Source organism: Saccoglossus kowalevskii, chromosome 6, assembly GCF_978046115.1.
Source record: "Saccoglossus kowalevskii chromosome 6, keSacKowa6.1, whole genome shotgun sequence".
Taxonomy (NCBI): Eukaryota; Metazoa; Hemichordata; class Enteropneusta; family Harrimaniidae; genus Saccoglossus; species Saccoglossus kowalevskii.
The window spans coordinates 32,473,973-32,501,119 of record NC_140646.1 but is presented as its reverse complement, the minus strand read 5'-3'; the positions used below and the strand labels follow the sequence as shown (position 1 = coordinate 32,501,119).

Here is a 27,147-nt window from a genome sequence, read left to right as displayed (position 1 = left end):
ATTATAGCAGCTCCTGTTGTTAGAGAAACACGCCATAACTATCGCTTAGCGAGTTTTCACAGAGGTCAACTAAACGGTGAGTTTGTTTATTGGGATATTGGCGTATAGTGGTATTTTACGTTGACTGTTCAGAATAGTTACTAAAAGTAAGATTGTATAAGGGTTTTGACAAAAACTGCTGAAGCAATCCAGCAGTCTTTGACGGACCTTTCTTTTGAAGGTTTTCTTAAATTAACAATGTAAACAAATCTCAGTATTTTGCATCCCATGCACGTACGTTTCTCTGCAGTAGCACTGAACTTTCGTTTTGCCAACTGGCTATGGTCATGTAGGGCTGGGGTGCGGGTGAGCGGAAGTTCAGTAAAGATTATCGCACGTCAGCCAACGGCATAATACAAGCGCAATTGTTTATTGCTCCACGGGGCCGAAACAGAATTAGTGCTATAATGAAAGGCACTTTTTTGTGAAACCACAGAGTCAGACGATTATATGAACAATATTCTAAAATATGAATTCTATATTAAATAAAATTGGTTGTCAATCCACGAGAATTGAGTGAAATTTGAGTGAAACAAAGAAAAATAAATCACCACCCTCTATGTCAACTGTTATCAATAGTAACATCTAAGCGCGAAAATCCTGCGTAAACAAGTTCGTACATGTACACATAGAATAGTATTGCGCATCTAGTATATTGAAGCATTAAAACGAAACGATATAATTTTGTTTATAGATATACAACAGTTTTGCTAATAATACAAATATAGATAATACCATATAAATATATACATAGCAATGATGCCCTCAGTTAAAAGAGAGAATCAGTATTCATATTTCACTTTAGTTATTTATTGGGAATCCCACCATGAAGAATGTTGCGTTATTGTGCACGAACATAGACAGAGTTTGATTGATACTATAATTACAGAGGTGCCAGGTGTTTGTTGTCTGTCTCGGTTGACTCTGTTGGTAAAAAACAAAATGATGTTATATTTTTAAGCTGAAAACAAAACAACGATTTCTTCAAAGTAAATATGGTAATAAATACCATGTGTTCAGAAATTTCTGAAGAAGGTCTTGGTCTCGCTGTTTGAGGTTAACATACAACAAATTTTGAGTGTTTGTTTAGAAGGAAAAATTAGGAATGATTGATATTGTATTATTGTACCACGTGTGCCACCTGATTTTTTTCGGCGATTTGTAATGTAACACAAATGCTTTGTTTTTCATTCAATGATAAAATCACACGATGTTATTAAAACCAATAAACGCCAACATAAATGTAATTCATTGTACTTAACCGTTCTCAACCAATAGCGCCGACTGAGCCTAAAACTCGCAAGTTAACTTTACTAATGCAACTACAAAATACATTGCATCTATGTACAACAAGCTTAGCCAATAGATGCACCTGACTCATCAAACTTTTGACCAACCACTCATTCTAAATATTGTGGCGTGAGGGCGCTATTTACTAATGAGAGGAATCTTTTAAACGAATTAAACAGATCTAATATTACCAGCAGTGAGTATCTAGTTATGCTATAATTAGAGAAGGTATACAATTCACTCACCTGTAAACATACTATGGCATGACATATAACTTTTAGCCCTAGGGGGGGGGGTCAGACTAGCCACCGTTGAAATCTTTTAAAATTTGATTTCACAGATAGTGATTCAGCTTTAGTTCTGAAATTAAATTAAATTATTAAAATTAATTCATTAATATTACCAGCAGTGAGTATCTACTTATGCTATAATTAGAGATGGTATACAATTCACTCACCTGTAAACATACTGTGGCATGACTTATAACTTGTTCCTATAGATTTGGTAGCCTAGGCGTAGTGAATACGTGTATGATATACGTCTCAGATATTGAATTTGCTTTACTTCTGAAATTAAAATAAAATATTAAAATTAATTCATTACAATATTACCAGCAGTGAGTATCTAGTTATGCTATAATTAGAGAAGGTATACAATTCACTCACCTGTAAACATACTATGGCATGACTTATAACTTGTTCCTATAGATTTGGTAGCCTAGGCGTAGTGAATACATGTACAATATACGTCTCAGATATTGAATTTGCTATACTTCTGAAATTAAAATAAAATATTAAAATTAATTCATTACAAATATTACCAGCAGTGAGTATCTAGTTATGCTATAATTAGAGAATGTATACAATTCACTCACCTGTAAACATACTATGGCATGACATATAACTTTTAGCCCTAGGGGGGGTCAGACTAGCCACCGTTGAAATCTTTTAAAATTTGATTTCACAGATAGTGATTCAGCTTTAGTTCTGAAATTAAATTAAATTATTAAAATTAATTCATTAATATTACCAGCAGTGAGTATCTACTTATGCTATAATTAGAGACGGTATACAATTCACTCACCTGTAAACATACTATGGCATGACTTATAACTTGTTCCTATAGATTCGGTAGCCTAGGCGTAGTGAATATGTGTACGATATACGTCTCAGATATTGAATTTGCTTTACTTCTGAAATTAAAATAAAATATTAAAATTAATTCATTACAATTACAAGCAGTGAGTATCTAGTTATGCTATAATTAGAGAAGGTATACAATTCACTCACCTGTAAACATACTATGGCATGACTTATAACTTGTTCCTATAGATTTGGTAGCCTAGGCGTAGTGAATACATGTACAATATACGTCTCAGATATTGAATTTGCTATACTTCTGAAATTAAAATAAAATATTAAAATTAATTCATTACAAATATTACCAGCAGTGAGTATCTAGTTATGCTATAATTAGAGAATGTATACAATTCACTCACCTGTAAACATACTATGGCATGACATATAACTTTTAGCCCTAGGGGGGGTCAGACTAGCCACCGTTGAAATCTTTTAAAATTTGATTTCACAGATAGTGATTCAGCTTTAGTTCTGAAATTAAATTAAATTATTAAAATTAATTCATTAATATTACCAGCAGTGAGTATCTACTTATGCTATAATTAGAGACGGTATACAATTCACTCACCTGTAAACATACTATGGCATGACTTATAACTTGTTCCTATAGATTTGGTAGCCTAGGCGTAGTGAATATGTGTACGATATACGTCTCAGATATTGAATTTGCTTTACTTCTGAAATTAAAATAAAATATTAAAATTAATTCATTACAATTACAAGCAGTGAGTATCTAGTTATGCTATAATTAGAGATGGTATACAATTCACTCACCTGTAAACATACTGTGGCATGACTTATAACTTGTTCATATAGATTTTGTAGCCTAGGCGTAGTGAATACATGTACGATATACGTCTCAGATATTGAATTTGCTTTACTTCTGAAATTAAAATAAAATATTAAAATTAATTCATTACATCTGTTCTATTTTTATAGAAGAACCTTCCCAAATAAAAAAAAATTCTAAAATTTAAAAATATAAGAGGTAGTCACTAAACCATGTACTTTCACACTCAAGCAAGAGAATAGACATGTTGGTGAACTAGCCTTGCACAGTGAGTGTTTTATTGTTTACACTAAAGTTTTTTTCCCAAATAAAAAAATTAAAAAAAAGAACTGCAGACCACACTTCTTTATATTTATTAGTGGGCAAGCCATGTTTCCACATACAAAAATACACATAATATATTTCTATTTAATTTATTTTATTTAAAAAAAAATATTTTAGAGGCATAACAATACAACGACTAGATTTGGTGTCACAGTTTGCTCCCAATTCATACTGGAATATTGCCAGCAATAGTTAATAAAGCTTGTTCAGAAAACCATTTATTCCCGACATCATATTCAATGGCTAGTTCTCAGGATCTACAACAGTAAATAAATAAACAGAAATCATTTAAATGCATGGTTTTTAGACGACACTGCCATATCGCACAGATATTCAACACCACCATATCGAATTTGGATTTGGCCATACCATTTCAAGCTGCAGGGTGTCTAAACAATGATTCAACAAACAATAAACACATCTCCCACCCACCACACAAATTTTAGCCACAATTAAACAACCAAGAAAGCAACAAATATCAGGCTGCATCTTGAAAACAACGAGATACCACATTACAACCAGTCATTACAAACATGAAATCCTCCACCCCTCCCAGTACACCCTACAGCATTAATGGTTCCTATACTCATTTGCATCTATGTACAACAAGCTTAGCCAATAGATGCACCTGACTCATCAAACTTTTGACCAACCACTCATTCTAAATATTGTGGCGTGAGGGCGCTATTTACTAATGAGAGGAATCTTTTAAACGAATTAAACGAATATATATATATATATATAAATACAATGTTTGTAATATTAAGTGGGGGCTGAACTTTCGAAGATGTACATGTGAGAATTGGTAAACTAAACCAATCATACTTTTTTATGGTATTAATTTACGTCCAAATGACCAAAAGAGTTACAAATTGACAGCATCTTGGTTTGGTCTTGCTAGTTTTTAGAGTTATGAGTCCTGTCTGTTGTTTCCCAACTGATTTCCATATATTTGCGAGTGCAGTATTTGCATATGAAAAGATTTGTATTTGATTGCTGTATGCAAGGCAGTCACAATGGAAGTCATTGCAGTATAGTTCATCTGTGATTATTTATGGGTGTATGTTCAACAATATTAGATTTCAATCATGCATTGTGACAATACGTAGACCTGATAAGGTTTCAGTGGGAATCTGTGCATGTTACTAATATGCCTGAAGACACACACAAAACAAGACTTTCATATACTTAAATAACACTTTATTTCTACTCTCAAATGAAATGTAATTTTTTTGGCAAAACAGTTGGGTAATTGGCCTATTTTCTTATATAGTTGTATTTTTAAAACACAACATTTATTATTTATACTTCTAATTAAATTGCAATTCAACATTGTATTTTGATTCAACTTTAATTAAATAAAAAAAGCAACAAAGTAGAAATAACATCATACACCCTGTGACTTAACAACATGTAAGGCCCAATATGCATATTTTTCAGTCGCAAGGAATAATTGCAGTAGTGTATTAATAATACCGGTAAGTACTTCCTAAGTAGACTTGTATACACTGAGCTATGCATAATGCAATAAGGATCTAGGTTTTACTTGGTATTATCTCTTACAATGTCTGTTTGACACTTTCTGACCAATAGAGGGCGGGAAGGGGAAGTGATATGGAATTAACATATTCAACTGTAGGTCTTTAAGCTTAAGTTATATAAGAGAAATTTAGTTCAAGAAGACAAAATTAAATGACAAAAATTGACCATAACAATCCACAGGAACAAAACAACTGATATATGAGACACGCTGTTCAATGACCAAGCTGATGAACTCTGGAAGAGAGTAGCTGTGCTTAATAGAATGAACTTTTTGTCCCTTTGTCTGAGTGCCAAACTAATTAAATTGGCATTAATCAGTGTTAATAGGCATTTTATTTTACCTTAATGCTCGCAAGTGACAATAATTGGGGAAATCATGGATAATATTTAACAAACCCAACCAGATGATAATCTACAGTCATTTCAGGTAGTTACACTCAACACGTAGGCAACTTGACATGATACATTTGTATCTTTGTATGATTGAAAGAGTCATACATTATTTCACTTCCAGTTCAGCGGGAGCTTAGCAATCAGAATAAGCAAGAACCAGTATATAGTCTATGTTGGATTGAATATGATGTTAAACTACAATATAATTTCGGTTGCATGGCAAATAGAACACCCCCCCAATGATTGTTTCACAAAAAGTAGGTAGAGGTATCTGTTTTGATTGGGGTAATGTAGAGTACGTTTTCTGATAACCAGGTGATAACCTTGCAGGCGATAATAGCACTTGCAGGACAATGTTCGTACAATGACACTTTACATGCAGGTCAATTGAAGTACAATAATACCTAGGTGATAGGTCAATTGAAGTAGGGTACGACCTCATTGATCTAGATTAAATCCAGTACCTGTTCACGACTACCTATACACACACTATACACCATCTCCCAGGTGTACAAAGGCTGAATTCATTCAAACTTGAAATTGACTAGAAATGTATGTAGTTTCACGATTGAAACAAATGAGGGCCGACCAACCAGGGCTGGACGTGCAATTCGCCTCCCCCTGGCAATTTTCCAACCAGGGATATTCTGTTGGAGTCGGTAAGAGGAATTTAAACACATTTACTGTACCTTATCCTGATAGACCAATGAGGGAGAAAGCAAGGAAAGCTCGGTGACGGTCAGGGATGAGAACTAGAGCTAGGTGCATGCCGAGCAGTTCGGAATCTGAGTCTGAAAAAGAGAGTTCTGATGAGCGATTTGTGTATTGGATTGAACATCCAGTACCACAGAGATCCCGTGTTGAGCCTGTGGTTGTGGAGCCAGTGATGACCAGCCCTGTGGCGCTTGAATCAGTCCACCAGGATGCAGAGCCTGTTGGATCGGAAGTTGTTGGTGGTGAACAGACATGGTGAGCAGCCTACAATTCCTGAAAGTGAGCCCCAGCGCAGTCCTGAGATGCCCACTGAACAGCGAGAGGAATCTGAGGCCAGTGATGCTGGAGCTTGTGTGTCTGGTAATGTGACAGAGACCCTGAATGTCAGAAGATCTTCACGCCAATGCAGACCACCATTGAGGTATGGTTGTGATCTGTCACATAGAGCTTTGCTGGATGGTAATGAGTCGAATCCTACAGTCCTGCTCGATAAATATGTCAATATGGCATTGCAGCAGCAGAGTATGGAGAAAGAGATGTCGCTGGTTAAGGAAATGATTTGCGGATATAGCGGACCTGAAGAGGACCCTGGCATCGTGTCCCAGCGGTAAAGCTGCACACCGTGCTGGTTTTGTTGCGAGAAAGAGGAGCTGTGACAAGGTGAAGAAGCTCTCTACAGTTCCTGATAGCGAGGAATCTCATGTTTCATTGATTTCGGGAGAACGTGTGTCTCCGGCTGTTAGTTTCTTTCTGTTGTAACTGTTCATGGTTTGTCTGTCTTGTTTTTTGGTTGTTCGCATGGGTGTTTAGGCAGCTGGTATGGTGTGTGTCTGTGTATGTATGTGTTCCACTTTCGGGGTTGGGCAGTGAAGGACGATAGCCGAAGTCTGAAGGATAATACCCGAAGTCTGAAGGATAATACCCGAATTCTGAAGGACGATACCCGAAGTCTGAAGGACGATACCCGAAGTCCGATGGTTGTGACTGTGTGAGGGGCCTACTCGGTCAGGGACGACCTGAGGTTTGAAGGGGGAGGGTGTAACCCATGTTTACGCTGCACTTGGGCTCCTGGTCACACCAGCTTGTATTCCCATAGTCTGTGTGCATTGACGCATACACATAATTGGTTAGAGCTGTATTGCGCCCTCACTGTTGGTGGTGTCAATTACTTTTGTTGGCTTTGTGCCGACCTCTTTCGCGGGAACCTTCGTTGTGAGTGTAATGCAGTTTGGCTATTGTCGTACCTGTACTACTGTGTGCTATACTCTTTTTTAGATATGTAATAATTTAGAGGTTTATTCAGAGAGTAATTTTTGTAACATTTAATGAACATTATTAGCCTTCACAGACGAAGTCTGCCAAAGGCTTATAGATTGGGTTCCGTCCGTCCGTCCGTTCGTGCGTCCGTCTTTTACCTCTTATAACTTTGATATGCTCTGTCCAATTTTTTTCCAAGTTGGTCCAAATGTAATTCTCAATGCCATACATATGCACGCCAAGTATTTTTTGATTCGCCAAAGTTTCATTGTGTTTTTCTGTAATTTTCAACATTTTACTAGTACAAGTGCCGAAATTTGCCGGAAAAATCCGAGTTTTAACGACATCTCGCAAGAGAACAGGCATACCGTATTGCGCATGCGCCAGTCTAACCGCTGAGGAAATCGCCGTCGATTTCGTCTGAGTATATTGTATTCCGGGACTGTATCTTTCTTTGCACAAGGCTTACATAGATTAAATTCTATCTCAAAGGTAAGAAACTGTGCTTATGGTATTTATTATGAACTTTGATTTATCCTTTTGTGTCCTGACTTTAGTGAGAAACTAGCGATCGCACAGTGTCACACTTTGCCAGAAAAACAGTCCTGCTATTAGTTCAAGAACTGGTTATGAAACGTGTAAATCGAAAGTTTATCTCGTCATTTAGGAGGCTTGGGAATAACGTTTGGCATATAAAATACTGGAATAATAACGTAAAAGTTTAGAACACGCTGATCGTGGTTCTGTTATGTACGATTGCTATTTTCGGTGTTCATTGGAAACTGCTAGCAGATTGAAACTTGGTTTCGTGACGACATATTAGACTAGAATTATCGAGAAAACACAAGTCAAGTTCGGCCAACCGTGACTGCTTGAAAGCAATGATGAAATTGAAAAGTACTGTAATTCAATATCAATGAATCTATCATCACTTATAAATTACCTTTGAAGTAAATATGATACCCAAGTGCGTTACTACACTCGTGACCGGGACCTCCATGCGGTGTTGAAGTTTATTGGTAAATCGAACCTCTGTCAACAGAGACACATTTTCCCAATCAGCTATTTATTTCGGTACTGAAGTCAGGGTGGCAATTTCAATGTTTAGCTACCATAATTTATCTCCATTATGAGCAAGAAAATAAATTACGGACCTCGATTGAGATGAATTTAACGGCGGCCATGTTTTTAAGGGATATGTGAAACAATTTTAGGGAGGGGGTCAAATTCACGTAATCCTCAATTTTAATGATGTTGACTTAATAGTCATAATTTTTTTTAAAAACTCCGGATATTATTTTGTATATTATTTTAATACAACTACAATATGTTAATTAGTATGCAAATTAATATGCAAATTAGCAGCCAATCTGAGACAATGCAATCCAGTTCAAAGGAAATTTGATATACACTTAGGTTACCTACATCATGGAGGTAAAAAAGAAGGAGCACTGACGGAAAATAAGCTTATTAAATTCAATTGTTTATTGCTAAGTTAAGCTCCTTATTCCTTTGTGCTCCTGTTCCTTTGAACTCAATGATAGTTGGCGTTTGTATAAACTAGTGTACTGACCGTAATATTCAGATTACACAGAAACAATTTTTCGATGAAATATTAAATCAGTTGCGCAGACCATAAATGAGGTCGTTACCCATGCGCAGTGGCTTTTGTTGAAAACAAGAGGTCACCATTCACACTACAAACCGGAAACTAGACACTTGGATATTGAATCCCGCTTGTAGTTAAAGATTGACTATATTTTATGCTCTCTGACGAGTCAGCTTTTGAAACAAGTTTTTTTATATGATCTACAGAATTCCGCAAAAATATTTAACTTTTTATAGAATCTTTGCATCCTCGGCTTTTGAAAACCATTGTCAAATCTGGCGAGCGACGGTGAGCGGTTGTCCAAAATCACGACTATTGGTGCGATGGTAGGACGCTAAACTTCGATAGGAGGCTGAGCTCGTGTTACGCCCGACGCCATCTTTGTTTCTCTGGTTCTGCACATTGCCGAAGTTTGTCGAAAGACTCCGAACCGCGTAATCCCCATTAAGGGATTAAGCAGATAACAGGAAAACGGACAGCGCAATCAAACACCAACTATCATAGTACACAAAGGAAACAATAGGCGTCAGTGCTCCTTCTTTTTTACCTCCATGCCTACATGATCACTACCTCTGCTGATTAGTTTTTTATGCACTTCTATCTGCTTTTATATTAAATGTATTTTTTTGTATTTTTCTCAATAGTTTTTTTTTATTTCTTTTGATAGCTTGGCATCCATTTGGTTCAGCTCAATTTTCGGCAAATCCCTGGTCAGATTTTAATGACATTGAAAACATAAGTACTCTGGCTTTTTGCACATTCTTAATATTTTATTTTTGCAGAATCCCGTAAATATTAATTTGACAACTTTGTAGAGTGGAAACAGACTGTTGAATTAGTTCATCCTAGACTTTGGTAGAACATTTTTAAAATAGTACAGTGTGAACTGCAATTTCTTTCTGGCTGGTATAAATTTATTAAGTAATATTTTTTCGTACTAAAAAGACTCAAATATCTTTTGTAATTAAATCTAACAGCCAATGGGAGCACATATGCTACAACCTCTGCTTACTTTGGGCTAAATGTTTTTTTTTTTTCAGGTGCAGAACCAGATTTTTTTCTCAGAAAGCAAAGCCACTGGAACTGCATGTATTACAAAAACATACCGGTACTATTCACTGCGTGTCTGACAATTGTATAAAGTTTTGCAGGTCCTCTTTTTTTTTACTTTGAGAAGTTCTGTCAACCAAAACATAAATATGTGTTTCTCTGTACATAAAATTTCACACGATTTGTTAATATTAATGCATGATAATAAAAACTTGATAATATTTTTCTGGATTTTTGCACTTTATTTGTATCATTGTCGTATGAGAAGTAATCTTGTCCTTATTAGAGATATTGAAACTAATCCAGGGCCACAAACTAGTTTATCCAAACAGACACAACACTGACTCTACATATTTGCCGATCTGATTTGTATACTTCCTTGTCATTTTACCTGTTGTACTGGTTTGGTGCTATCTGGTTTCGTTGCTGAGAATAATGCTGACCTGGATGGAGAGTGCTATAAACTTGAAAATGCTACGTTAGTCATGTTAGTCAAAACACCAGTGGTGCTTATGGACATACCGGATCTGCCAATGAGCCCAGCAGTGTACCACCTACACGCATGGAGGCTCTCAGTAGACTGCACAGACGGAAGGTTTATTTTAGCGGGCTGCCAATGTCCTGGTCAGGGCGAATAGGGATTCCACCAATGCAGCCTATGACTCAAAGTGGCTGGTGTTTTTTTGTCCATTCGTTTGATGAGTTGAGCTTTTCCTATGCAGTAATCATTGTCTATAGGTTTGCCTAGTCACCCACCATCGAGAATTCTTTGGGGACAAGGCTAGCCGATTGTCCTATTATTAGGAGACTGTTTACTGTATTCCATAATTAGAGGCATAGACCCAGAACGAGGGAACCGCCCAATTGGGACGTGTCGGTTGTATTGTCTGCTTTAAGCAGACCACCCTTTGAGCCTCTGGGATCAGCACCACTAAAATATTTGACGTGGTCTCCCTACTAGCTCTCGCCTTGGGTAGACGTCAAGTAGGCATCGCTAGAGGCCTTGTCCTTCTTGGACGGTTGTGCCGCCTTTATGGACAATCAAGCTGTGCTAAAGTCACAAATCGGATTTCTCACCCAGAACCAAATCCCAGAACACGATCCCCAGTCATACCCTGTCTGGCCAACATTGTCGACCCAGAGTATCAAGCTATGGTTACTGACCCAGCCTGGATCCCTGCGCATAGGCGATGAAACAGTCTTGGCAGCAGGTTTTTTGCAGAGAGGTGACTCCCGTCAGCGCTCGTTGGAAGTTCCCAGGTATTATTTTCGGCATATGCCCTCATGCAGAACTGTTTCGGCTTTTCTTTTCTTTTTTTGGAATGCTAGCTACCCCAGAATATGGGTTTGGGTCTAACGTTCGGGCATACCAACCCTGTCATCATATCAGCATTTGCTTTTGTTATGGGGAAGACACTGGCAAGGTAAGACACCGTTTGTCACTGGTCTTAACTAGGGAATATTGTCCCGGGCAGGGACACCTTATATTGTTTGTTTTTTGCTCGGAAACCCACCAAATTTAGGCGTCTGACTCTGCCTACAGTTCAAAATAGTCATTTCATTGATCAGAGTCCATGGTGGGTAATTGAACATAGTGAATTTAGGCAGGGGGTTTTCCACCCGCCTTTTTACATAGTTCATACCCACCATAGACTACTGGTCCCTCCCGACCACCCCACTTTCCCGTAGCGATTGGCTTATAAATTCCTTGTATACAGAGAAAACCAGAAGTGATCATAAGGCAAGATGGGGTTACCCCTTTGACCTTGGTCACGTGTACGTGACGTGAAGAAAATCTATGAGGTCATGGAGTTTCCCCTGACCTAGATTTCTCTCTTCGTTTTTTTTAAAAATCACAAAATCAAAATCAAAGTAAAATAATGAAATAAAAGGGCATTAATAACAAAAGTAATAAAAATTAAAATTAAAATAAGTTTATAGCCAAAATAATTAAAGCTTGTACACTACATCAGATTGTAATCAGATTGCCAGTCCCACAGCTTCATGGGCGGTTCTGAGTCGAGAATGGTATTCGAAGCAAGTATTATACCGTGCATCACAAGAGCCGAACTTCCAGCGATGTCTGAACAAGACAGAAATACAGCAGCAATCGATATGGGCAACAATAACGTGATGTTGTTGCCCAAGTCTAGGACCAGCTAACTACTTCTCTCTACGAGCCATATCTCCCTATATTGTTGGAAGTACCAAGTTTGGTATTTGCTTTGGTCAAAGCAATGATGTAAATTGCTTTCCTGGGCCAACCGGAAGAATGAGTGTAAACTGGAATGGAAGCTCAGAAGAAACAGGTTTCAATTTTTTTACCAAGGAAATAAAACTCATAACGCGACCATGAACATTCATCTGGAACATTGAGCAATTAACATCAAAATCAAATGTACAAACTAAGAAAAAATAGCAAAATTCACCATCAACAATGCATTTTACTGATGCCATCAATCGACTTCTTGTAAACAAAACTTTTACCAATTCGCTGTACCGACTTCCTGAGAGAATGTCTTGAAATTTGGGAAGCTGAAAATAAGATGAGTTACAGAAAAACAAACTAAGTAATTTGGAATAACAAAAATATAAAAATAGCAGGGAAACCTTTTTTATATAGAGAATTGGCTGAAAATGTAATTAAAAGAGTTTCAGACTTGTTTAACGAGAATGGTCTTATACCATGGGAAACAATAGCCCATAATGAATTGCCTCTATTACATAAACTAAAATGAATTTGTCTTGTTACTGCCATCCCTGGATATATAAAGCACAAAAACACTGACATAGGTGTGATTGCAAAACCCTATATAAAAATGAATTTATATATATATATATATATATACATATATATATATATATATATATATATATATATATATATATATATATATATATATATATATATATATATATATATATTAATTATTAATATATATTAACTTCCCTACTAAAAGATTCATCCCTCCAGTGAGTCAAAAGAAACTTAAAGAGGTGCTGAAACAATAGAATGGAGTACAATGTATAAATTAGTTAAGCTACTTTTTAGGAAAAATATTAAAACAAAAATCACCACCCAGTAGAATGTGCTTGATAATATCGGATCCAAGGGAATCGCTGACAATAAATGTTATTAGCCTGATAGTTAGGAAACATATTTACCACTGTAAAATGGATGACACAAAACCCAATTTCAAGGGCATTTTAACGTACATGAAAAGAGTCTATCAGTGTGAAAATTGGATAGCAAACCACAACAATAAAATGATACAGCACCTCCTCTTTAATACCATATATGGAATAAAAGGGCAAATTGTATGAACTAGAACTAGTTCCACCAGAAAAAATAGAACTGTACAAAGATAGATAAGTAGTAATATATTGTGAATTTAGTGAAAAAATCCGTCCATGTGAACCAAAAGTGTGAGCAAAAAATCATTCTTTTTCTGAAGCTTTGTGAAATGTCACAAAAAAACTTTGTGTTATACAGGAATGTAAGCATAACTTTTTTATCCACAGATATGTACCCAATAACAATATATTAAAATACAAAAAAAAGATTCAACTGATAGTGTTCAGTGGCAGCGAGCAGTTGTTTAGTACGATACAATTGTTTTCAAGTTGTGTTACAATTTCAGTTTCCTATGTTTTTGTTGGCGGATACTTTACTTTATACTTTATACATTTATCTCATCTATATCAACCGTATTATAAATGCTGTGTGGGTAATATCTTTATATTTGCATTTGCAGCAAATAGTTACCAAACAATGAGAAATCTATAGGATTGGATATACCTCTCGGCTGGCTTCACATGCATAGTTCAAGCCTGTCACCTAACTGGTGCTTATACCAGGATTTAGTTACAGCACCTAGACGGACTGTGGTTACAGCTTTATGTTCCAAGTAATCGCAAAAAATTACAATAGAAAATTACAATAGAAAATAAAAGACTGGCACTCCCATGCAATTAATAGCAAGTGAAATTCCTGGGATTGAAACATAGATTTTGAAGTCACTGGTGTAGGCAATGAATAACTTGGCATAAGACGTCATGAGGGAGTTTATATAATCAATGCTGAACTAGAGGCTGAAATTATAATTACGTTCGTTGTCATATAATTTGTTTATTTCAGTTTCTCCTGAAGTCACGTAGAATACACTGGTGGTGAAAAGATGTTTTGGGGGGTGTATGCACTATATATGGAGGGGTAGGGGTGGGTGTCATATAATTTGTTCATTTCCAACTCTCATGAAGTCACATAGAATTTCACTAAATTTATTTTCACTGAAAGGTTTTCAGGCATTACGTGTGGACCTAATTTTCACTATGCTGTGTCAAGTCTCAATAGAGTATAGGGGAAATGGCATTTTCACTGAAATTTATTTACCACGCTGAAGCGTTTGGTAATAACAATCAACCCACTTTGTAATACAACCCTAATTGTAACAACAATTATTGTGGGGATGACTTTATATTCTGAATCACAAAGGCTTTTTCTGACTTAAATTTTTAATATTTTATAGTGAGCTCTAGCTTCAACAATTCTGTACGAAATTCGTAATAAGGTAGACAACCATGCCCATATTTTCATACACAGGAGATGAAAGTCAAAGGCCGTTCATTACGCAATGTGTGAATGCAGTATAATTTGTAGTCATTGTTCTCATGGAATTTACAGAGTGAAATGTGACTAGTAAACCCTATATGTGCATAATGATCTACTTGAATATTCATGACCAAGATCAAACAATCATATGACCCAAAATCCAACAACCCTCATCGTGATCCAGACAGCCAAACTTGTCAGATCAACCATTGTATAAGCTCCGTACATTTTGAAGCTTCCAGGCATATTTTGTATCAGCAGCACACATTACTACTAACAGTACTACTTCTCACGAATCTGAAACATTACCACGAACAGAACTAGTAACGTCACTAATCTGAAATTCATTCATCATGTATGAGCCAAGTGCAAATTTGTGAATTATCTCAATGACTGGATACAATGCCAACTTTGACCTCTGTGATGCTGTTCATAACTTTTTAATTAATTCATAATATTTTATTTGTTGTTAATTTACGTTTACAGTAGATAGCATAGAAGTCACCTTGTAATGCTTAAGTATCAGCTAGTTATTTTGCAGACAACTTAATAGGGGTTCATTGAAAGGTGTTGACTTACATGAATTACGAGGACTGACGTGGTCGTTGGCGACACATCGCTGTTTACTCGTTTAGTTTGAACTGTTACTATATCATTTACCAAAACATAAACAATCACCTGCTCATGATAAAATATATACTATCAATAAATACTTCTTCAACACCTATACAAACATACAGCATTATTAATCGGTGGTAAACCAAATATGGATACGCCATAGCAAAGCACAATTGATGCACTACAGTGAAATAATATTGTACATGACACTACTGTTGTGAATATCACAATGTAATACATCACATCTCCCAAGTCAGCAATTACATTTTATTGTCGTTTATGTATTTTGTTATGAGTGTAACACTATTTGGGACTCAGCCAGAATATTTTGATTAGAATCAGTATATTAAATACGGGGACAGGGACATTATTGACCTTGTTAAGGTATTTACTGTGTCTGAATAACTTTATGTTTATTACATGTCTTGTTGTGGGTGGTAATTCGCGCAGGGTCACGTAATATATATATAATAACAACTAAATCTTGCTGAGTAATACTCAAACTGCCAAGATGACTTGTATGTTGGTGTTGTATCAGTGTTTATAATATCGCATGATCGAATTAGGACTGGACGACAAAGCATTTATTTAACAGCATGGCTGTTTCAATGCTATTTGCCAAAAGAGAAAGAATAACCTGGCACAAGTGAAGTAGAATATCAATAAATTTTCTACACAAACACGCAACATTCTTCATGGGTGGTAATCACAAACAACACAACACAACACAACAAACAAAGGGAAACTCGGGAATTGTGGTCCAATCAGTTGAGTTGATTTAAACAGGTTAAAAACTAAATAAAACAAACTTCATGCACAAACTTGCAGAATTCATCCACTGAAAAGTTTTAAAAAAAGCCATCAGACAAGATGTTAAAATGCCAATTATATGTCCAATAGTACAAAATCATGTGTAATTTGCAGTGTCATGGATCAACCAGTGACAAGTCTCGTCTTGCCAATGCCTCTGAGCTATTCAAGTTTGACAATTATCAGCCATTTGCTATATCAATTTCTACCTGTAGTTGTAATTCGTTGTGCCAGGTAGCATACAGATTAATTCAAGCAGTCTTAGAAATCAAATGCATACCAAAGACAAAGACACAAATATTTGCATGTGATATCAAAAATAGAAAACCTGAATGACTAACAATGTCTAGTATGCGCTTGGAATCCTATCCTTGTTACCAGTCACTACTCCAGTCACATTCAACCAAGCATTAGTGGTTACTTTGCAAGCAATTACATGACTGGCCCTGAATTTTAAGCAACAGTTCATTTAATATGATAAGCCAGGCTATATTGGCAAAGGTCTGAATGCTTCAAGTGAAATCAAAATGCAACAACATGCATTGGTCAGCCATGTACAATAGCCTTATAATCATAATTGCAGTCAGTATAAGGGTCAACATAAAAATTTAGATAACTATGTTAAATGATGATCGAGGCTTGAGTATTAGAAGTGTAACCTATTATGGTCGTTCTATGGGTATGGGTAGCCACCAAGGTGAGCAAAACCGTCCAAAGCATGCACTAAGCGTTAGATCCTGCTGAATTTCCTAAGGACTTCTATCTCGCAAATAAGCACACCACACCCTCTGCTTATATTTATAATTTTGACTAGCATATCGAAACCGAATTCAGTATAAAAACTACACTGAGGAATAACTTTCTGTATCACAACTGAGTATATCGTTGGTTGAGGGGTTTGTGTCAAGAAACTGGTTAGTAACTTGACCCACAAATAGAATAGGCGCATAGTGTTTCTAATGTTGGGTTAATTTTCACATATTTCGGAAATGGAACAAGTCTAGTTTATTACCCCAAATAAATTAGCTTGACAGTAAAAAGCATATTATTGTCTGTTTCATGTATTCACTCACCATTACCAATTCGATCTATAACTAAGAGTTAGTGTGATGGGATTCTACATTCTTTTGTGTTTCATAGACATAGACATCAACCAAAAAATATTTATCAAAAATGAAAATGAACAAATATAAAAGAGAGGTCCACCCAAGGTACATAAATACCAAATATCAAACCAATCAAAAATGTAAAAAAATGATGCGAACTATTATGACAAGCTCTGCTAGACAAAGTTGACAGTGGCATAAACAAAACTAAGATTGTTTGTTTATCCACTAGAATGTTTTTGTTACTATGCAAGCACTTATTATTACAAGATATTTTAAAGATCAAGCATATAAGGCTTATATCGCGTGGCTGTTTACACTATTATTAATGTACCAAAAAATAAGTATTTGGTCCAAAAAAAAGAAATTATCAGAATCAGTGATATGGACAGTGAATGACACAAAGAGTAAACAAGTGGTTTGTCAAATCAAGTGGTTTGTCTTTTATATTTGTACAAATAAACATTGGCTAAATTGTTTCACTATTTCCTAAGCACATACATTGTTTGTAATATATTCATTGTAGAGTCTGCATTTTCTACATCTTTTAAAGGGAATATAAGTTGCATATAAACGTTAAAACTTAATAGCAAAAATCAAATCTTTTCACCCATCTGTCATCCCAAGGTTTGCACAAGTAAAATCGGATGAAATAGACTTTTATTTGTCTGCCTCGGTAAATGCTTATTTGCAATAGTTCTATGAGGAGTTACCTTTACCTACCAACTGGTTGCTTTGTCAAGCTAGTGTTTACTGAATGATCATCTAACTTGCTCTTTGCAATATATTTTTGTAATGATGTTGATAGTTTATATCCCTCCTGAATTTAATTCTCTAGTTAATACCTCAACTATCAATTGGCAAGGTTGTGATAGTTATGCTATGTTCTTCTATAGTAAATAGACTTTATTTATGGTTTAGCTAATAGTTACTATAAAATAACAGCAGACCCTATTTGTCGTTCAGTTGAACAACACATTGTTTAGTTCCTTGCATCAGACTAGTTCAGGTAAGTACGTTCATTTTTTTACAGAACATACAATGACTTAATAAACACCCAGAGTATGTGTATATTAACATGGTGTGGAGTAACTTGTGTTTTGTATATGTGTTCTACTGTTAACTGTAACAGGGGAACACAGGTTTGAAAATTGAATTGTGATTTCTTTAAAAATTATGCTACCATAACAAACTTTACCTCAAATTGAAGCTTGCATATAGGCGAAGGATAATGCAAATACCGCACCAATTTTCTTTTAAAGAGTTACCAAATTGTTCTATTGTCATTTTTGACCATTATGACTTTTGAAGAATGACGTTTTAACCAGCCATGGATCTATGAATATCACGGAAAGCTCATGATGCTGTAGTCTGGAAGACTGTGTCTCGTTCCTTTCTTACCGACGAACAACTAGCTACAGACAGCCAATTCTAGGATTAAAAAGTACGGACATAGCTCCCCCCGGGGGGGTGCTTGCAAAAAATACTGACAGGGGTGTGTAGCTGATGGTTTGAAACCCCTACCCCTTATCAGACAGAAATAAACTTAAATTGCCTACCTCATTTCAGACAAACTGTGGATATTTGACACCCCTTTCCAGACAGTAAGCAAAAATGGTACCAAGGGAAAAGCAGTTGGACTCCCAGGGATGGACTTTGACGATTGAAATGAAATTACAGAAAGAAAAAATGAGCTTCATTTTCCTGATTATTGGATCACTCAAGCTCTAGAGACAGTTTTTGGAATATATGGGCCCCTTTTTCGACAGCAATAATGAAAAAAGGTACCCCTTTTCAGACAGACAGGATAAAATATCATACTCCTTTTCAGACAGGAGCGGTGAATTTGAGATCCCTTTTGGTGGCACATATACATATAGCACTTCAATGTGAGTACACCCCTCCCGGCATAGCTCATTCTATTCAGGTGGAGTGTGGGAAAAATTTTTTTGCCTATTTCCATTACCGGGGAATTTGACCTCATAGTTTGGGTAACTTCACCAGCAATGGATTTTTAACTCTTCTGTGATTTGTTTTGACTTGTCCGATTCTTATCATACTTGGCAGGCAGGTCATACCGTCATATAGGAAAAAAACATTTGTTTTTTGAGCCTACTGGCTTACCTACCCATCTAACATCTTGTCTGCTGGTTTTTCAGTGGATGACTGCTGTTAGTTTGCATACAAACTTTCTTATTACCTTCTATCAGTCTTGTAATAGCAGTGCTCAAAAAATCATGCTTTTTATTTTGGCTACGTTGCACACTGGTAAGAGATCACCGGCGCCGATATTGTTACACTGTACCAACGTAATCCCAACGCAACTTTGAATGAACTGTAAATGGTGCCTTCAATCTAGAAAATACTGTTGCAAAACGGTTAGAAATAATAAATTTAACAACAGAATACGTCCTAGCAATTAAAAACAAAGTGACTTCTAAAAAATGAATGTTTTTTTGCGAACTTCGTATACGGGGCTCGGTTTTAGTTATAAACCGACGTTAGCTTCATGTTCATGTTCTACCATGGCAACAGCCGAATACATGTTGCTTGTTTTTTGAGTGGATCGGACCGCCAACCAGTCTACTGGCTTGTCTGTGTGTGTGATTTACAGGGTCTTCAGGTATTGATCGTTCTGTGATTTTTTGGCTTGGCTGATTTCGCCCAAACTTGTCAGAAAGGTCACACCTTCACTCTAATTAGTGGATAAAATTTGAGAAAAAAAATCATGCTCACCGTTGCTATTGTAACAGTCAAAAACTGATTTTTGAAATAACTTCACGCCAAATGTATCTCCTCCTACAAATTTAGGATTAAATACGTCGGACATATCTCATTCTACTCAGCTTGGGTGTAGACACAGAGTAACTGTTTTTTAAATTAGCTCCGGTGGTGTTTGTCGAGCGTAGCTTATCATATGAGTGAATGGTTGCCATTGTCTGTCGTCTGTGTCAACTTTTTACTTACTCGACTTCTTCTTGAAAACTACAATTGTTAAAAACCGAAAATCGATTGCTTTGATGTTATACATGTAGGTACCTCAGATAAACCTTTCAGATTTGTTCATTTCATGATGATATTTTCAATTCTTTAATTGAAATGTGCATTGCTAACAGTGGAGCTATCTCAGCCGAGAGGCTGCTTGCTTTTTTTTCATTACCGAGGAATTTGACCTCAAGTTAGGGTATCTTTACCAGGCAATGGCTTTTTAACTTTTTTGTGATTTTTTTGATAGGCCGATTTTGTTCATACTTGGCAGGCAGTTCATACTGTCACTAATTGGGAAAAAAACGTTATTTGTTTTTTGAGCGGAGAGCCAACCAGCCTACTGGCTGGCCCGCCGATTTAACATCTTGTCTGCTGTTTTTTAGTGGATGAATGCTGTTAGTTTGCATACAAATTTTGTTTCATTTTTAACCTGATTCAAAAAACTTAACCGATTGGACCAAAAATGATGTCACTGTGTGTCCCGAATAGTTATTTTGTCAGCTATCCCACAATTCCCTGATTGTCGCTTTGTTGGACTCATTTTTTTATTACCAACCATGGAGAATGTTGCGCGTTTGTTGAACTAATATTTATTGAAATTCTACGTCCCTTGTACTAGGTGATTGTTTTTTCTTTTTGGCAAAAACGAGTTGTTACATTGTTTTTCAGTCCTAATTTCGATTTAATGTCTGTAATCAAATCAAACAATGTCATAAGCATCCATACGACGCCAACATAAAATTCAGTTCTCGTAAGTCACTGTTCACAGACAATACTGCTGGTTGAACCCAAAACGGTGTCATACTCGTAAGCTATCCATAGAGCGTTCAGAAACATCTGTCTCAACACTGATATATCGCTTTTATCTGGTAATTCACTAATTTTCGTTTTGTTGCTGTTGTTACAATATTGTACCCATGTTTGGAATTTTGGAGTACCACTCTGTCATAATTATCAATTTATATGATATGATATGCTTGTGATTCTATCTTCCTAGTCGTGCACTTTCATTTTAGTATAACACACTATGTTGTAACCTGGATCTGGAATGGGGTATGATAAATACTACTTTAATGAATGCATACACTCTTGCTGAGGAGAGTTACCGTTTGAAATTACTACATAATGCAAAACATAATAGTGCGAAACCCCATTCGCAGTTAATCGTGTGTAATAATTATATTACCAGATGGGTGGATAAATCTACCATTTCAAAGAAGTATAAAACACAACTGGGCACAGAGTTGATAGCCTGCGTGAATATGAGTGTAGTCAGTGGTGACGGCAGATAGGGGTCACAGGGGGCAATCGTCCCCTCGAAAAAAAAGTTGTGTGCGTCACCCCTCGAAAATCAAGCTGAAAGTCTTTCTGTCAGCAAAAGATGCCCTTCAAAATCAGGGAATAGCATTTCAATTTATTTTAAGGGGGAACATGCCCCGGCCCCCCTAGTAAGGTCACGCCTCCGCCGCGAGATTGATGAGCATACCTCGCCCCCCAATGCAAATTTTCGTGACACCGCCTCTGGTAGTGGATTGATTATAAAAACTAGGTTAGTAAAACCTAAACAGTTTACTGATACGTGTGTCATTAATGATGGTATACGACTAATGGCAGACTTAAAGTAGAATACAGTATTTGTGGATATGCCTTTTTTATAGGAAGGGGGTCAATTAGACACCTGAATATTCCTTAGTTATAAGTCAGATAGTTGGAGCAAAATGTTTTTTTCCCTTATTGATGGAAAATCCCAGGTACAGCTGATAAAGCAGGATGTTAGAAAAGAAGAAGTCAACTTAGTCGTCGCCAGTGTCTTTCACGGTAAAATTGCTATGCTTGACACACCTGCAGCTAGAAAATGATAAATGACCAGTAAGTCCGTCGGTGAAAACACTTCTGGCCATTGGGTCAGTAAAAAGATTCTGCCCCATCCATTTATCTTTCTAATAAAGAGACAAACATTGCTGCTAATGAAAAAAACCCATTAGTGACCAGTTTGTTTTGTCAGTAACGACAGTGCTGACCTGTGGATAAGTAAAAAACGATATATCACATGTATCCATGTGTACAAAAAAAGATGCAAAGGTTGCTTTTCATGAAAAAGATATTTGTAGTAGGTTGACCACTGTTCATCGGTCCTTTACAAACTACGCCTGTCAATGAGGTTGACAGACTTGGTTTTTGACCTCTATCAAGTTAGATAGTGTATGTTTCACTAAGAAGTCAACAGTACTGGCGCCTCCTGAGAATCCACATCTTCAAACACTGCAATCTTTGAAGTGCGTTTTTAAACTAGTATTATAAAAACTCTTATCATTCTGTTCTAATAGCTGAAACATATTCCTGTGAGTTTTCATTTGTCGAATGAACTATTTGTCAAATACAGAATACATATATTTTAGAATAATTTTCTTTTTAAAATGTGGATGAAATGTTTTGCTTTTAATGTATTTTTTATGTATTGTTTTTGATTTGATAACTTTGAACTAAACAGATTTTCTATTAGCTTCAGATCTTGATCAAAGTTAGGCACCCAGTTCATAGGAGTGCTTATAGTGATATTCTGACATCTTGTTTTCTGTAAAGATTTTATTGGTAGGTTTGCAAATGTGTATCAGACTGTGCAATCTCTCCATGAGTTGGTTTTGAAACCCAGTATGGGATTCTGAGATACATTACGAAGGATATTATTACAAGATAAATCATTTGTTTCATTGAACACATACAACAATGCATATTTCCACTGAGATCAGTGACCTTTGATGTGTATCACCAGTGATCAGTCAAGTAGAAACAGTCAAAATATTTTATCAGATTTTCTCAATTTTTGCATGATATTTTCATACAGGACATCTGTTGTTCAAACTCAGGGAAGACTTTATACTGATGAATAAGGTGACCAAGTTTGATAAAGTTTGGAATAGAATTAGTAAAGTTATTATGCACACAATAACAATTATTAACAACGACGAAGACAACAACAACAACGACAATGACGACAACGCCGGACAAAATTTTTCCCTTAATATACCTTTCCCTTCCATCTTTGATGGTACGGGCAAGGTAATCAATGAATATAACATTGATTATACAATTTTGGATTGTGTCACTCACGAAAACGGTTTAGTAGTTTTCTACATGGCAAAAAGTTTTAAAATATGTCTGATGACATACGCTTTGGTAGAGTTTAGTGACATCAGCGAAGATTAAGGATATACAATATGAATAACAAAGCCCCTAGAATTGACTCATGGGGCATGCAAGATGCAACTCTGTCTATTAATAATCAGAGTAATTGTGTCACCATTTGAAAAAAATCTCCTAGGCAGAATACTATAATTTGTATTTGTATGCACCACCTTTTAGAATTTAGTTGTATTGACTCCTTGACAAGGCTGTTGTATTTTTTTACGCCAATTCACAAGTGTTTATTTTGGTAAATCAACATAATTTTCATCAAGTCAGATCATTTGCAAGATTTCTGTATAACTGGAAGATGTTTTCACAGCTATATATAAAACAGTAATGGTCAGTTGGATGCTATTTATACTTATGTTCGACCACGCCCTTTTTAGCTCCGCTGTTGACAAAGTTGACATAGCGGAGCTTTTCATAATACCGATTGTCCGTCGTCCGTCATCGTCAACTTTACAATTTCAACTTCTTCTTCAAAACCGCAAGTCAGAATGTTTTCAAATTTGATATGCAAGTACCTTGGATGGTTCTTTCTCAGATTTGTTCATTTTATGTCAAAATCTCAAATTTTGGTAAAAAGTGATATTTTCTACTTCTTGTTAAAAACCGCAAGTCCGATTGCTTTGATATTGCATATATAGGTATTACATGTGGACCTCTCTCAGATTTGTTCATTTCGTGATGATATCTTCAACTCTATAATTTTGATGAATATTTTTTTATTTTCGGTGAAAAGTGCTATTTTCTACTTGTTAGAAAACAGCTAGTCCGATTGCTTTGATACTATACATATTGTTCATTTTCTAATGATATCTTCAGTTCTTAGTTGAAATGTGCATTGCTAACAGGCGAGAGGCTGCTTGTATTGTATTGTTGTCATGCAAATTCAAATTAATAGGCATATATACAACCCACTAGTTATCTATTAATGTATTACAAACTCTTATCATATCAGCCATTCATCTACCTTATTTAGTACATTTGTGCTGTTACAAGATGTGCAAAACATGTTAAAAACGAATGATTATATTAATCTGGCAAATATTAGCCAGCAAATATTCAATGATAAAATTTGTATTGCATGAGAAAAAGGTTTGGAGTTAAGTACAACACTGGAATCCACCTTTTCATTAGTCTATGATGATGAAAAGATTTGCTGGCTTCGTGTTCATGGTTTGGTTGACTATGATAACAACAATAAAAACACACTAAACTGTACAAAGTCCATTCATCCTTTTTCGTCAGGCTTTCGACAGGTCGTGTGCTGATGCTTAATAACTGCTAATCATAAAATCAAAAATTCTCTTTGTTTAATAACTATAACCATTACAAAATCCATAATTGTTGTGGAACACAACTAAACGTACAATTTGTTAAAAATTGAATTTGTCTGAAAAAATGAAGTGGTATGTGCGTTCTTTTGTATAGACAATATGTCGACTAAAGAAGGGACAAACATAATGACCAGAATTATTATTATTTTTCCCAAATTCCAACATGTTCATAGATATTAATTTTGATTCTAATAGAGAATGGCGAGAATCAGCGAGGCTATTACTGGAATAAAGTCTGGCATAGCTGTTGGAAACAATGCCGGAACATTGATGGGAACAGACCAACAACCTACCTCATCACGAAGTGTCTACATTACAATCAACAACAACACGAGTTATGTAATTGGACGCCACAGTTCGATTGACATCGCTGGCTTCTCTGCATTGAATGGATGGGTAGAACTGAAACCGTACACCAAGGGAACCATACGCTGCGAGTCAGACGGTTTCATGCGTGGTGCTCATTCGACAATGGTATTCGAAGCAAAGATCATACCATGCATCAGAAGAGCCAACCTTCCAATGATTAAAGATGAAGAAGACAGAAGAACAATAGAAATGGCTATGGGCGAAAATAACATCATGTATTTACCAAATAAGCCTGGACCATTGAGCTACTTCTCTCTACGTGCCGAATCTCCGTATATTGGTCGTACCAGGTTTGGTATTTGCTTTGATCATATCACTGATGTACCTTCCATTGAAGGGCCAACGGGAAAAAAATGTATAAAATGGAATGGAGTCACCCAGGAAACAGGTTTCACAATTCACTATGAAGGAAATGAAACTTTTAATGCGACCATGAACATTGATTTGGAAGAGTAACATTTTGTAACATTCACCATTAATAATTTGACAAATGAAATAATTAACTAAACTCATTTACCGACATTATGTTTGATGTTATGGAAAAATGTATTCATAATACCATAGACCAACTATATCAGGGTCAATAGTAAAACACAGAATAGGTGTTTTCAGTTGAAATGAACATGTACTCCTTATATTCAATTGCAATCAATTATTTTGTTCATGTGTATATAAATTGAAATAAAGATAATCTGCCTTAACAAATCAACACTTATTAATGTCTATTGGACTATTGGAAATGTTTGCTGGTTCCTAATGTCACCTATAAGTTATTGAGCCCCTGTTCACCAGTATTTGTTGCAATGCTGGTGTGACAATTATGAAATACAATTGCTAAAAAATGATCGTAAATACAACATAAAAGTTGTTGTATTGTCGTAAATGTCCAAAAAAGTTTTGTTGGATTTCTGTCGCCACTTTACTTATACACAAAACCACTGTTGCATGTTCCATCAAATGCCCGAGCACATTCGGCTCTTATATGATTGCTAGTACCCTGCTGTCAGTAGATTTTGGTCGCCCATATCATGAATGTTTCTCTAGCTCTTCTTTCGAGCATGTTAAAAAAACTTTGTAGAATATGACTCCTATGCGTGTCTACATTCACATATGCACGCTTATGTACGTTTCTATGAGCCTTCAAAGACCCCTCTGAATAGTGTGGCACAGTTGCTGGCAATGTATATATTTTTCTTCCGGATAGCAAATGAACATAATATACCTGACCACAGCGTGCACGAGGCACATAGATTGAATTGGAAGCCTGGAATGAATATGGGGAATACCAGTTCATCTGGCCGCATGTTCTTAGTGGAAAAGTGATTAGTTCGCAAGGTGGCCAAACAAATAAAACAGAAAAGGATATAGCTTTCTCCATCTCCTGCCTGATGATAAGGCGACTAAAATAAGTTTTTCTTAACAAGGAATATGCTACATAATGTGGCTCTTCAGGAGTTTACTGAAGCTATAATTGCAACGACCAAAATAGTGGACAGAATCTCTGCAGTGCAGTAGCATGTGGTCGAGGTAACCCATTAATGAGCATCTAATGGAGCCGTTCCCAGCGATGTTCCTTTAAAAACTTACAGATAACATAGTGATGGCAAATTTTATATCCCCTATTGAGGATAGTGCCTTGCTATTTATATTTTACTGTGCTCTTGCAGAGAGAATGCAACAAGGTATTATCACATTTCATGTCAGACACATGTAACAAACATCATTTGTTCAGTGCTCAGTGATGTGACCAATATATTGATCATCTCGATTACAAATCAAAGAGCATCCTAGGAGTCCAACTGAAATCAGTCACTCTGTGCCACCCATTTGGATCCAAAGTTATGTCAGGTGCAGTCAACGGAGCTGTTCGTGAAAAAATGTGTTCGCAAGGGGAGGGAATTCAGTGGGAGGGAATTAAAAATAGGGTTTCTCAGAGGGGAATTCCAGTAGGAGAAGATTTTTATTCAGAGG

At 36.1% G+C, this 27,147-nt stretch overlaps 1 protein-coding gene across 1 annotated transcript; it reads left to right on the top strand.

Annotated features, from left to right (window-relative positions):
* On the top strand, nucleotides 1-25,871 carry LOC146742707 (uncharacterized). Its single transcript, XM_085500851.1, has 2 exons — nucleotides 1-76; nucleotides 25,003-25,871. Exon 2 carries the CDS (start codon nucleotides 25,006-25,008, stop codon nucleotides 25,630-25,632), a length of 627 nt encoding a protein of 208 aa, XP_085356977.1. The 5' UTR covers nucleotides 1-76; nucleotides 25,003-25,005; the 3' UTR covers nucleotides 25,633-25,871.
* The last annotated feature ends 1,276 nt before the right edge of the window (nucleotides 25,872-27,147 follow it).